General features: G+C 43.2%; 1 protein-coding gene across 4 annotated transcripts in view; it reads right to left on the bottom strand.

Annotated features, from left to right (window-relative positions):
• The window catches only part of DESI2 (desumoylating isopeptidase 2), a 75281-nt gene that overhangs the window by 24257 nt on the left and 38392 nt on the right, over positions 1-12632 (bottom strand). For 2 of the 4 annotated variants that reach the window (XM_070055622.1, XM_070055621.1), the window contains exon 2: positions 7266-7367. The exons of the other annotated variants lie outside the window; for them this stretch is intronic. In XM_070055622.1, coding sequence (XP_069911723.1) covers positions 7266-7367 — 102 coding nt within the window. The remainder of the gene's footprint in view (positions 1-7265; positions 7368-12632) is intronic. 4 annotated transcript variants of the gene reach the window in all.

The following is a 12632-nucleotide window of genomic DNA, read 5'->3' as shown; positions in this document are numbered from 1 at the left end:
AGTATTCTCTAGGCAAACAAAAACTTAAGAATTCACCCCCCACAAGACCAGGCTTAGAAGAAATTCTGAAGGGTGTCCTGCATTAGAAGTAAACATGAAAACACGTGTCTGGGTTGGTGCTGTGGCATAGCTGGTAAAGCTACAGCCTGCAGTGCTGGCATCCCATATGTGCACTGGTTCGAGTCTCAGCTGCTCCACTTCCAATCCAGCTCTCTGCTATGGCCAGGGGGAGCAGTGGAGGATGGCCCAAGTTCTTGGCACCCACGTGGGAGACTCAGGAAGCTCATGGCTTCAGATCGGCACAGCTCAGGCAATTGCAGCCACCTGGGGACTGAACCAGCAGAAGACGCGCTCTCTACCTCTGCAACTCTGCCTTTCAAGTAAATCTTTATAAAAAAAATTGTCACCACCAAATTCACTAACAGAGATGGCAGAATCATTATCCAATCAACAAATGACAGGTCTTAATTTTTTTTTTTTTTTTTTTTTTTTGACAGGCGGAGTGGACAGTGAGAGACAGAAAGGTTTTCCTTTTGCCATTGGTTCACCCTCCAATGGCCGGCGCGGCCGGCGCGCTGTGGCTGGCACATCGTGCTGATCCGAAGCCAGGAGCCAGGTGCTTATCCTGGTCTCCCATGGGGTGCAGGGCCCAAGCACTTGGGCCATCCTCCACTGCACTCCCTGGCCACAGCAGAGAGCTGGCCTGGAAGAGGGGCAACCGGGACAGAATCTGACGCCCCAACTGGGACTAGAACCCGGTGTGCCGGCGCTGCAAGCGGAGGATTAGCCTAGTGAGCTGTGGCGCCGGCCAGGTCTTAATTCTTAATACTAACCTTGAACATAAGTGGATTAAATTCACCAACTGAAAAGGCTTAGGTTAGCTGAATGTATAAAAATCCATGACCCCACTATATGGTGCTTAAAAGAAACTCACTTCACAAAGATACACACAGTCTGAAAGTGAAGGGTTGGAAAAAGATATGCCAGGCAAATGGAATCCAAAAGTGAACAGGCATAGCTATCCCGACATCAGATAAAACAGACTTTAAATAAAAAAAAGTGAAGAGGTGGAAAAAGATATATACCAGGCAGATGGAAACCAAAAGTGAGCAGCTCTAACTACCCTGATACCAGATAAACAGACTTTAAAATGATAAAGGACAGGGGCCGGTGCTGTGGTGTGCCAGCATCCCATATGGGTGTTGGTTTGAGACCCAGCTGCTCTACTTCCAATCCAGCTCTCTGCTATGGCCTGGGAAAGCAGAAGATGGCTCAAGTCTTTGGGCCCCTGCACCTCTGTGGGAGACCCGGAAGAAGCTCCTGGCTCCTGATCGGCACAGCTCTGGCCGTTTCGGCCAATTGGGGAGTGAACCAGCAGATGGAAGACCCCACCCCCCCACCTCTCCTCTCCTCTGTGTAACTCTGCCTTTCAAATAAATAAATCTTTAAAAAAGGACATTATATTTTGATAAAAGGTTCAATTCAGCAAGAACACATAACAATCATAAATATATACGCATGAAACACAAGACCACCCAGATATATATATATATATATATATATATATATTAGACCTAAAGGGAGAGATTGACTTCAACCCTACTCATCAATGGACAGGTCATCCAGACAGAAAGTAAATAGAGATACATTGCACTTGAAATATACTGTTGAGCAAATGGACCTAACAGACACTTACAGGCTTCTTCACTCAACAGTTATAGAATAGACTGTTCTTATCAGCACATACAACATTTTCTAGGATAAACCACATATTAGGCCACAAATGAAATCTCATCAAATTTAAAGGCCAAAATCATATCATATATCAGACCGTAAAGGAATTAAAACTAGAAATCAACAAGAACAACAACAGAACAGTCATAAATGCTTGGAAATTAAACATGCTACTAAATGATCAATGGGTCACTGAAGAAATTGAAATTTCTTGAAATAAATGAACATGAAAATATATCAAAACCTGTGGGATGCAGAAAAAGCAGTACAAACAGGGAAGTTTATAGCATTAAGTGCTCATATTTAAAAATCTCAAAGATTTAATGATGCATCTTAAAGACTTAGAAAAACAAGAACCAAACCCAAAATCACCTGGATGCAAAAAATAAGGATCAAAGCAGAAATAAATGAAATTGAAATTAAAAAAATAAGCAAAACAAACCTCTAGCCAGACTAACAAAGAAAAAAAGTGAAAACACTCAAATAAGGGGGTCAGTGCTGTGGCACAGCAGGCTAAGCCTCTGCCTGTGGCACTGGCATCCCATATTGGCACTGTTCTAGTCCTGGCTGCTCCTCTTATGATCGAGCTCTCTGCAATGACCTGGTAAAGCAGAAGATGGCCCAAGTGTTTGGGCCTCTGCACCCACGTGGGAGACCCAGAAAAAGCCTCTGGCTCCTGGCTTCGGTCCGGCCTAGCCCTGGCTGTTGTGGCCATTTGCACAGTGAACCAATGGATGGGAAGACCTCCCTCTCTCCTTCTCTAACTCTGCCTTTTTAATAAATAAAATAAATCTTAAACAAAAAAACAAATGAAAAACACCTGGGGCTGGCACTTTGGTGCAGTAGGTTAATCCTCCTCCTGCAGTGCCAGCATCTCATATGGGCTCCGGTTCTAGTCCTGGCTGCTCCTCTTCTGATCCAGCTCTGCTATGCCCTGGGTAAGCAGCAGCAGATTACTCACGTCCTTGGGTCCCTGTACCCTAGTGGGAGACCAGGAAGAAGCTTCTGGCTTTGGATCAGCTCAGCTCCAGCCATTTGGGGAGTAACCCAGTGGTCGGAAGACCTTTCTCTGTCTCTCCCTCTCACTATAACTCTCTTAAGTAAATAAAATCTTGGGGCTGGTGTGGTGGTGCAGTAGGTTAATCCTCTGCCTGCGGTGCCAGCATCCCATATGGGCACCAGTTCTAGTCCTGGCTGCCCCTCTTCCACGCCAGCTCTCTGCTATGGCCTGGGAAAGCAACAGAGGATGGCCTAAGTACTTGGGCCCTTGCACGGCATAGGAGTCAGCAAGTAGCACCTGGCTCCTGGCTTTGGATCAGTGCAGCTCCAGCCACTGTGGCCATCTGGGAGAGTGAACCAGTGGAGGGAACACCTCTCTGGTCTTTCCCGCTCACTGTCTGTAACTCTACCTCTCAAATAAATAAAATCTTAAAAAAGAAACAAAATCTTTTTTTTTTTTTTTTTTGACAGGCAGAGTGGACAGTGAGAGAGAGAGAGACAGAGAGAAAGGTCTTCCTTTGCCGTTGGTTCACCCTCCAATGGCCGCCGTGGCCGGCGTGCTGCGGCCGGCGCACCGCGCTGATCCGATGGCAGGAGCCAGGAGCCAGGTGCTTCTCCTGGTCTCCCATGGGGTGCAGGGCCCAAGCACCTGGGCCATCCTCCACTGCACTCCCTGGCCACAGCAGAGGGCTGGCCTGGAAGAGGGGCAACCGGGACAGAATCCGGCGCCCCGACCGGGACTGGAACCCGGTGTGCCGGCGCCACTAGGCGGAGGATTAGCCTATTGAGCCGCGGCGCCGGCCACAAAATCTTAAAAAAAAAAAAAGGATGGAAAAAACCCTCAACAACAAAAAATCAATGCAGTTGAGAAATGGGAAAAGGATTTCAATAAACAGTTCTCAGAAAAAGAAATAAATGGCCAACAAATATATTAAAAAATGCTCAACATCACTAGCCACCAGGGAAATGCAAATGAAAACAACAATGAGGTATCACTGCACCCCTGAGAGAAAGGCTAGAATCTAAAACACAGAGTTAAAAAATGCTGGCGAGGATGTGGACAAAGGGGAACACTTACACACTGTTGGTGGGAATGTGAATTAGTGCAGCCTCTGTAGGAAGAGTGTGGAGATTCTTAAAAGGCTACAAATAGACCCGCAAAATAATCCTGCAATCCCACTACCGGGTTTATATGCAAAAGACTTGAATACAATATATCAGAGAGATACCTGCTGGCGCTGTGGCCCACTGGGTTAAAGCCCTGGCCTACAGCGCCAGCATCCACATGGGTACTGGTTTGAGTCTCGGCTGCTCCACTCCCAGTCCTGCTCCCTGCTAATGTGCCTGGGAAAGCAGCAGAGGAGGGTCCAAGTCCTTGGGCTTCTGCACCCATGTGGGAGACCCAGAAGAAGCTCTTGCCTTCGGCTCAGCCCAGCTCCGGCCATTTGGGGAGTGAACCAGCAGGTGGAAGATCTCTCTCTCTCTAACTCTTTGAAATAAAATAAATCCTAAAAAAAAAAAAAAAAAAAAAAAAAAAAAAAAAAAAAGTACCTGCACCACCTGGTTTATAGCAGCACTGTTCATAATAGCCAAAATTTGCAATCAACCAAGGTATCCATCATCGGATGAATGGATAAAGAAAAAGTAGTAAATATACACAATGAATTATTATTCAGCTAAAAATAAAGGAAAGTCTACCATTTACAGCAAAATGGATACAACTGGAGGACATCATATTGAATGAAGTATATGGCACCCAGAAAGACAAATACCACGTTTTCCCCTATATATGGGAGCTAAAATTTAGAAAAACAAAAAACAAGAAAAAAATGTCTTGGGATATCACTATTACTGCAAATATACTTTTGTAAAACTTTGTTTATACCTTTGTCAAACTAATAGTTAAGAATGTTACAGGGGCTGGCGCTGTGGTGCAGCAGGTTAATGCCCTGGCCTGAAGTGCCGGCATCCCATATGGGTGCTGGTTCTAGTACCGGCTGCTCTTCTTCCGATCCAGCTCTCTGCTATGGCCTGGGATAGCAGCAGAGGATGGCCCAGGTCCTTGGGCCTCTGCACCCTAGTGGGAGACCTGGAAGAAGCTCCTGGCTTTGGATGGGCACAGCTCCGGCTGTTGCAGTCATCTGGGGAATGAACCAGTGGATGGAAGACCTCTCTCTATAACACTGTCTTTCAAATAAATAAAATAAATTAAAAAAAAGTTGCACTACTTTAGTTTTAATGAATTGCGATTACTTTAAAATTTGCTGTATATGGGTGAAATGGTCATTTTTCCATTCAATTATTGCCTATAGCCATTGTCTATATCTAGAGTCTTTTTGCTTTTTTCCTTGTTAAACTTCTTATTTGATGCAATATTAAGCCTTTTTACTATAATGTAAATTTAAAATGTTATCTTAAAAGCTAAGAAAAAAAAGGGAGGAAGGAGTATCATATGTTCTTTGAATTATATCTACAGATCACACTGAATTTGTTAAAAACTAATTAAAAAAGAATTCCGTTGATTAGCTAGGAGAAAAGCACTCTGGTCTGAAAGTCATGTAGAAGGCCAGGTGGACGGAGCTGTCTGTGACCATTCTCAGAGTATAGTGAAGAGGAACAGCTCCCCGACAGACCCCCAAATAGTATTTTCTTTGTTCTGTGAGAGATATTTGGTGTTTCATGAATATAAACCCCTTGCACAAAAAATAAAACAAAACAAAACAAAACAAAAAAACCAGTGAAACTCTTTCCCTTCCTGGCTATAGTCATGGGAGTTTCTTATCTTTGTTTTCTTTTATTTTTATTTTTATTTTATTTAATGAACATAAATTTCCAAAGTACAGCTTATGGATTACAATAGCTTCCCCCCCACCCCATAACTTCCCTCCCACCCACAACACTCCCCTCTCCCACTCCCTCTCCCCTCCCATTCACATCAAGATTAATTTTCAATTATTTTCATATACAGAAGATCAATTTAGCATATATTAAGTAAAGATTTCAACAGTTTGCACCCACACAGAAATGCAAAGTGTAAAATAATATTTGAGTACTAGTTATAGCATTAATTAAACACCTAAGAGTAATTGTGTATTAATTATATCTTTGTTTTCTAATAAACTTTTTTTGTGAAAATTGAAAACAAAACAGTGGGCTAATGGAAAAAGACATCAAAAGGATTTATGATGAGGTCAGGTAGTTCCATGATTTTGGCAACAGAAAGTCATCAGCTTCCACCATCTGGAAAGTAAAAAGTGCTGCTCTTCTCAGACATGGTTCTCTATCCTGTTCTGTTTTTTGGCTCATGTATACTCATGTTAAATCTCTATCTTCCAGAATTCAAGAGCTTCCTGTGAAAATGATGGTCATGTAGAGATTCTGATCATCACCAACAGCTGTGGGCAACCTTGTCGTTCCTCTATTGGAATCTCTATAGCAGCTGATATGCTACTCTGACACAGCTTGAAGAAGCTACAAAAGATGGACCTTGCTCCCTCAGCCTCTCCCAAATATTAAAGGACAAAAGTTGCTGAGGGATACAGCTCCTCTTTGCCAGCTCGCTCCCTGCCCATGTCATTTCCCCCTTCAGCAACTTTTGTCCAGGCTGGTTTCCTGTGATGACCCTGAGGTTAGTGGTGTCCTTGACAGCCAATTTGTAGGATTTAGGTTGCCTTTTCCAATTGAGAAATTTCAATTTTTATTCCATTTGCAACCAGTAATTTGGTAGACATGCTGATCTGCCTAACAGTGGCAGCATCAAGCTTTCATTCTGGATGCAGACAGCTCTCTTCTTTAAAAGAGAAGTATTTATTTATTTGAAAGGCAGAGCAAAAGCAAGAGTGAGTGAGTGAGTGGGAGAGAGAGAGAGGTATCTTCTATTTTCTGGCTTACACCCCAGATGGCTGTATCAGCTGGGGTTAGGTCAAGTCAAGTACTTGTACCATCAACTGCTGCCTTTCCAAGTGGATTAGCAGGGAGCTGGACAGTAAATCGAACAGTAGGACTTGAACCAGCACTCTGATATGGGATGTGGGCATAACAAGTGGTAGCTTAACCTGCTGAGCACAATGCCAGGCCTCAGGCAGCTCTACTTTGAAGTGGTCTCTCCTCTTCTCATTCAAAACAGAATATTTTCCAAAAAGAAACATACACATAATGGTTTGTCTATAATAAAAAGATTTCTCAGGGGGTGTCCTACTATGACTGAAAAGCCCAAGAAAGTTTTGGCTGTGGAAAGCTGGGAGACTGGCACAACGAATGTCCCACCTGAAAAGTCCACCTGCCCCTGTCTTGGATGAATTAAAAAAAAAAAAAAAAAAAAAAAAAAAAAGGCACTGGAAATAAGATTGCTCTCGGTGCTGAAGGGAGAGAAGGTCTCCCAAGCTTCCTCACGTCCTTGCCTGAGGACGGATAGTCCCTGGAACTCAGGCAGCTCCCACAACCCACACAGACATCTCACTTATGGAGTCATAGGTGATCCTGGATGCGACAGGTAGGAATACTGATCTCTTAAGGAGAGAGGAGCCACTTACTCTGCACTGAATTCTCACACCGGACTCCTCAAAGAGCTGTATCATCATGGGAGCTGATGGCAAACCACGCTCCCTGGTGTTCCAGATGGAAGATGTCCTCATCTGGAATTTGGAAATGCCAGAGTGTACAACTCAAACCTTTACAGAGATTTGCTGTCCTCTCTGGGTGACTCTCAGGCTAATGAGACAGGTCCCAGCTTGGATAACCTCCCTAGAGAAGGCCAAAATAGAACAGATCCTCGATTCTGGGATCAATGCATATCTGGATGGGGGCTGTACATGCTACTCTGCAGAGTGGACAGTGAGAGAGAGAGACAGAGAGAAAGGTCTTCCTTTGCCGTTGGTTCACCCTCCAATGGACGCCGCGCTGCAGCCGGCGTATCGCGCTGATCTGAAGCCAGGAGGAGCCAGGTGCTTCTCCTGGTCTCCCATGGGGTGCAGGGCCCAAGCACTTGGGCCATCCTCCACTGCACTCCCGGGCCATAGCAGAGAGCTGGCCTGGAAGAGGGGCAACCGGGACAGAATCCGGCGCTCCGACCGGGACTAGAACCTGGTGTGCTGGCGCCGCGAGGCGGAAGATTGGCCTAGTGAGCCGCGGTGCTGGCCTCAACTAATCATAAAATTTATAGGGATATGCAAGGACTCTAGAATAGTCAAAAAAATCTTGAAAAAAATCAGAGGATTTACACTTTCTGATGTCAAAACTAGCACAAAACTATAGTACTCAAGACAGTGTATTACTGGCCTACCAATACAAGTGAGGGCTCATGTCTGAAACCTCAGTTCTATTCCATTGATCCAATACAGATGAATGGAATAGAATTTCAGGTTCAGAAGCAAACTCTTAACATTTACAGTCAAATGTTCTTCAACAAGCCTACTAACACAATTCAACAAGGAGAGAATAGTCTTATCAACAAATGGTAGAAGGACAACTAGACATCCACATGCACGTGAAGTAACTGGGTTCCAACCTCAGATCACATAAAAGGTTAATTCAAAATGGGTCAAAAACCTAACTGCAAGAGATTTAAAGTCTAACAAAAAGTTATTATCATAATCTTGAATTAAGAAAATTGTTTCTTAGATATCAAAAGCACAAGCAAAACAAGAAAAAGCAAACTAACCACCAAAATTAAAAATTTTGTGTTTTGAAGGATACCATCAAGAAAATAAAAATGCAACTCATAGACTGGCAGAAAATACTGGCAAATCATATACCTGATGTGGAGACCTGCATCTACAACATATAAGAACTCTTACTATAACTCAAGAATAAGACAACCCAATTAAAAAACGAAGGCAAAGGTTCTAAATAAGTAAGAGTTTCTTCAGGGGCAGGCGCGGTGGTGCTGCAGGTTAATGCCCTGGCATGAAGCCGGTTCTAGTCCTGGTGTTCCTCTTCCAATCCAGCTCTCTGCTGTGGCCTGGGAAAGCAGTGGAAGATGGCCCAAGCCCTTGGGCCCCTGCACCCACATGGGAGACCTGGAGGAGGCTCCTGGCTTCAGATCAGCGCAGTTCTGGCCATTGCGGCCAACTAGGGAGTGAATCATCGGATGGAAGACCTTTCTCTTCTCTCTCTCTGACTCTCCTCTCTCTGTGTAAATCTTTCAAATAAATAAATAAATCTTTTTTTTTTTTAATATTTTTTTTTTTTAAGATTTATTTATTTACTTGACAGGCAGAGAGAGGGACAGAGAGGTCTTCCATCCTCTGGTTCACTCCCCAAATAGCCACAGCGGCCAGAACTGGGCCTATCCGAAGCCAGGAGCCCAGAGCTTCTTCCAGGTCTCCCATGTGGGTGCAGGGGCCCAAGCCATCTTCTACTGCTTTCCCAGGCCATCACCAGGGAGCTGAATTGGAAGTGGAGCAGCCAGGACTTGAACCGGCACCCGGATGGGATGCCAGTGCCTAAGGCAAATGCTTAATTTACTGTGCCACAGTGCCAGCCCTAATAAATAAATCTTTAAAAAAGTTTCTTCAAAGAAGATAAACAAATGAAAAGCTACTGTTAGATACTGCTTCACATATATCAGATGACCATAATCAAAATACAGATAACAACACATTAGTGGAGAAACTGGAACCTTCATACATAACTACTGGGAATGTCACACGGTGTAGCTGCTTTAGAAAACTGTAAACCTAGAGCTACCATATGACCTAGCAATTTCATTCCTAGGCATATACCCAAGACAAATGAAAATCTATAGCCTTACAAAAATTTTTAATCAATTTTAGTAGCAGCATTATTTATTATAGCCAAAAAGTAGAAGACAACCTAAATGTACATCAACTGAACAGATAAAATGTTGTATAACCATACAGTGCAACATTATTTTTCGATAAAAAGGATGCATGCTAGAATATGAATAAACCCTGAAGATGTGTCTGGTGAAAAAGCCAATTACTAAACACCACATACTATATTGATTTCATTTACATCAAATACCCAGAATAGCTAAATCTACACAGAGAGAAGGTAGATAAATGGTACCTATGTCTGGGACGTTTGGGGTTATGGAGAGAGAGTGCTAATGCGTACGGGGTTTTGGGAGTGATGAAAACTTCCTACAACTGATTGTGGTGATGGTGGTTCCACAACTCTATGAATATACTGAAACCCACCGAACTGCACATGTTTCTTTTCTTTCTTTTCTTTTCTTTTTTTTTTTTTGACAGGCAGAGTGGACAGTGAGAGAGAGAGAGACAGAGAGAAAGGTCTTCCTTTTGCCGTTGGTTCACCCTCCAATGGCCGCCGCGGCCAGCACGCTGCGGCCGGCGCACCGCGCTGATCCGATGGCAGGAGCCAGGAGCCAGGTGCTTTTCCTGGTCTCCCATGGGGTGCAGGGCCCAAGCACCTGGGCCATCCTCCACTGCACTCCCTGGCCACAGCAGAGGGCTGGCCTGGAAGAGGGGCAACCGGGACAGAATCCGGTGCCCCGACCGGGACTAGAACCCGGTGTGCCGGCGCCGCTAGGCGGAGGATTAGCCTAGTGAGCCGCGGCGCCGGCCCGAACTGCACATTTTAAATAAGCAAATTGCATGGTATGTGAATTACATCTCAATAAAGCTGTTAATAAGATTATAGCATTTCATAGTTGTTTTGACTAAACAAAAAGAAGTGATGTATGCAGAGGTGGTTAGCAAGGAAGAGCTAGGGCAGCAGCCCCTCCCTGCAGCCCAGCCTGCACTGCAACTATTACTTTGCACCATCCAAAACCCACCCCTTCCACACAATCAGTAAACTACAGTTTCTGCACTGCCACCACGTAACACAAGCCAACATGGTTATTGGCTGGGTCCCGAAAATGACTTTCAGCTAATGATAAGGTCGTAATAATAAAATCACCATGGTTACTCACTCCCATCATGTACCTGATGCCTTAACACTTCTGAGATTTCCAAAAGAGGGCGAGGAAATTGGTGGTATTCAAGTCCTGTCTCAAACCCCACTCCCTTTGTATTCAACTAAGCCCTGTCCCAGAGACCACTCCCCACGACCCTAGGTCACATGAAAGGACGGCCCTGAAGCTTTTTCTTAAGCATGCCCACACTCCTCCCTGAGTGTGTACTTTCATTTTGCATATATTAAATCATGTGCCTCCACTTTTACCAGCATTTTGTCAAATTCTTTTCTTGCATTAGAAACAAGAATCTGTGCCCAGCCACCCCATAGAAGCATGCTGTATATACCTGAAATCCCCAAAGATAAATTTTCCTTCAGATATAACATACTAATCCTTTAAAAAAGCCGCGGAGGACTTTGCATTATAACAGTTCGTCCTCTGTTAGCAAAATGACAAACAAGAAATGGATAAGATTTTCCATTCCTTTTTTTGGTTGTTTTTTCCTTTCCTTATTATGAGACACGGTCCAATATAAACTCAACTATGAGTGGAATATAGGAGTGTGGGACTCTCAATGCCAAAAACAAAAAATTAGTTACCCTAAAACATTTTCTAATAACACAAGATGTTACTAGGTCCAATCAGTTGCTTAACTTTCTAAGTCAAAATCTTTAAATAAGGTACATCTTATATATTCCTAATTCTAGTCAGCTACCTTCTAAAAATGTGCTTTACGTTATCAGGAAAACAGCATAAAACAAAGTAACACATCCACAACAACAGAAAGAGAGTAATTCTAAATATGTACTCTGGTCACCCATCTCTTCATTTATGAACAGTTTCTATTGCTATAGAAATTTATCAAATTTACATTGCAAAGCAAACAAAGTAGATGGTTTTCTTGGATGTGATGTTTTTTCTGAATAAATTCAGAAGAAAAGAGGGAGAATTGGTTAGGGAGAAATGCCCTCCCTCTGTTTCCAGTCCTGAAGGCTCCTAGGTCTGTATCAGCCACCACGCCTGGAAGGCTCACTCTTCACAAACTGAGCAGGCTGCCTGAGGAAGACATGAGTCTAATTCAAGGTCAGCATGGCTTATCAAGTCCCTCTGCCCTTGCAGACAATAAGGATGATAACTATTTGAAGAGATAACTGTAAACAAAAAAAACCAAAAAGTATATAAAAGACTGAGCCTTTTACTAAGTGACTTCAGCTGTGAAATTCCCTTACAACAAGGATTTACTATTGCTATTCCTTCACAATGCAGTAACTGCTATGTTTTCACAGTAAGATTTCTGAAATGGTTTCTCAATGCTTCTCTAACTTGGTTTCCAATCTTTGTCATTACTTACAAAAAATTTATTGCTGTCAGAACTGATTTCACATGGCATTTCTTGAATAAAAATCTCCCTACAAAGTTCAACAGAGCTTCTCAAACTCACTACAAAAATCTATACTTGTACAGAATACCATAGAACACTCATAATGTTTAACTCCATTTTATAATCTAAACAATTTTTCTAACAGAAATTATAAATATGCAAAAATGAAATCACCGCCAAGAACATGTATCCATGAAAAACAAACAAAACAAGCAGCTGAACTAGAAATGACTGGATGTTAGATTTTTGTTACTTCTGTTGGATATGTCTTCATTGATTTTGTTGTCTCAATAGTAGCAGATGCCAAAAGTTTAAAAATACTTATGGAAAATGGATAATCCAGGACATTTTTACCCAAATAAAGTCCTAGAAGTTTGGCTTTTTATTTGAACTGGGGAAGACCATTTTGTTTTTTAAAATTTATTTGAGAGACAAAGATAGAGACAGACACACATACATACACACAAAAGCATGCACATGCCAGAGAGAGATCTTCCATCTAGCGGTTAATTTCCCCTAATACCCACAATGGTTGAGGCTGGGGCAGTCCAAAGCTGGGAGCCAGGAACTCATTCCAGGTCTCCCACGTGAGTGGCAGGGATCCAACTACTTGAGCCATCACCACTTCTTCCTAGG

This window comes from Oryctolagus cuniculus, chromosome 13, assembly GCF_964237555.1.
Source record: "Oryctolagus cuniculus chromosome 13, mOryCun1.1, whole genome shotgun sequence".
Classification (NCBI taxonomy): Eukaryota; Metazoa; Chordata; class Mammalia; order Lagomorpha; family Leporidae; genus Oryctolagus; species Oryctolagus cuniculus.
Note: the sequence above shows the minus strand (reverse complement) of the source record. Positions and strands in the feature narration are given on the sequence as shown.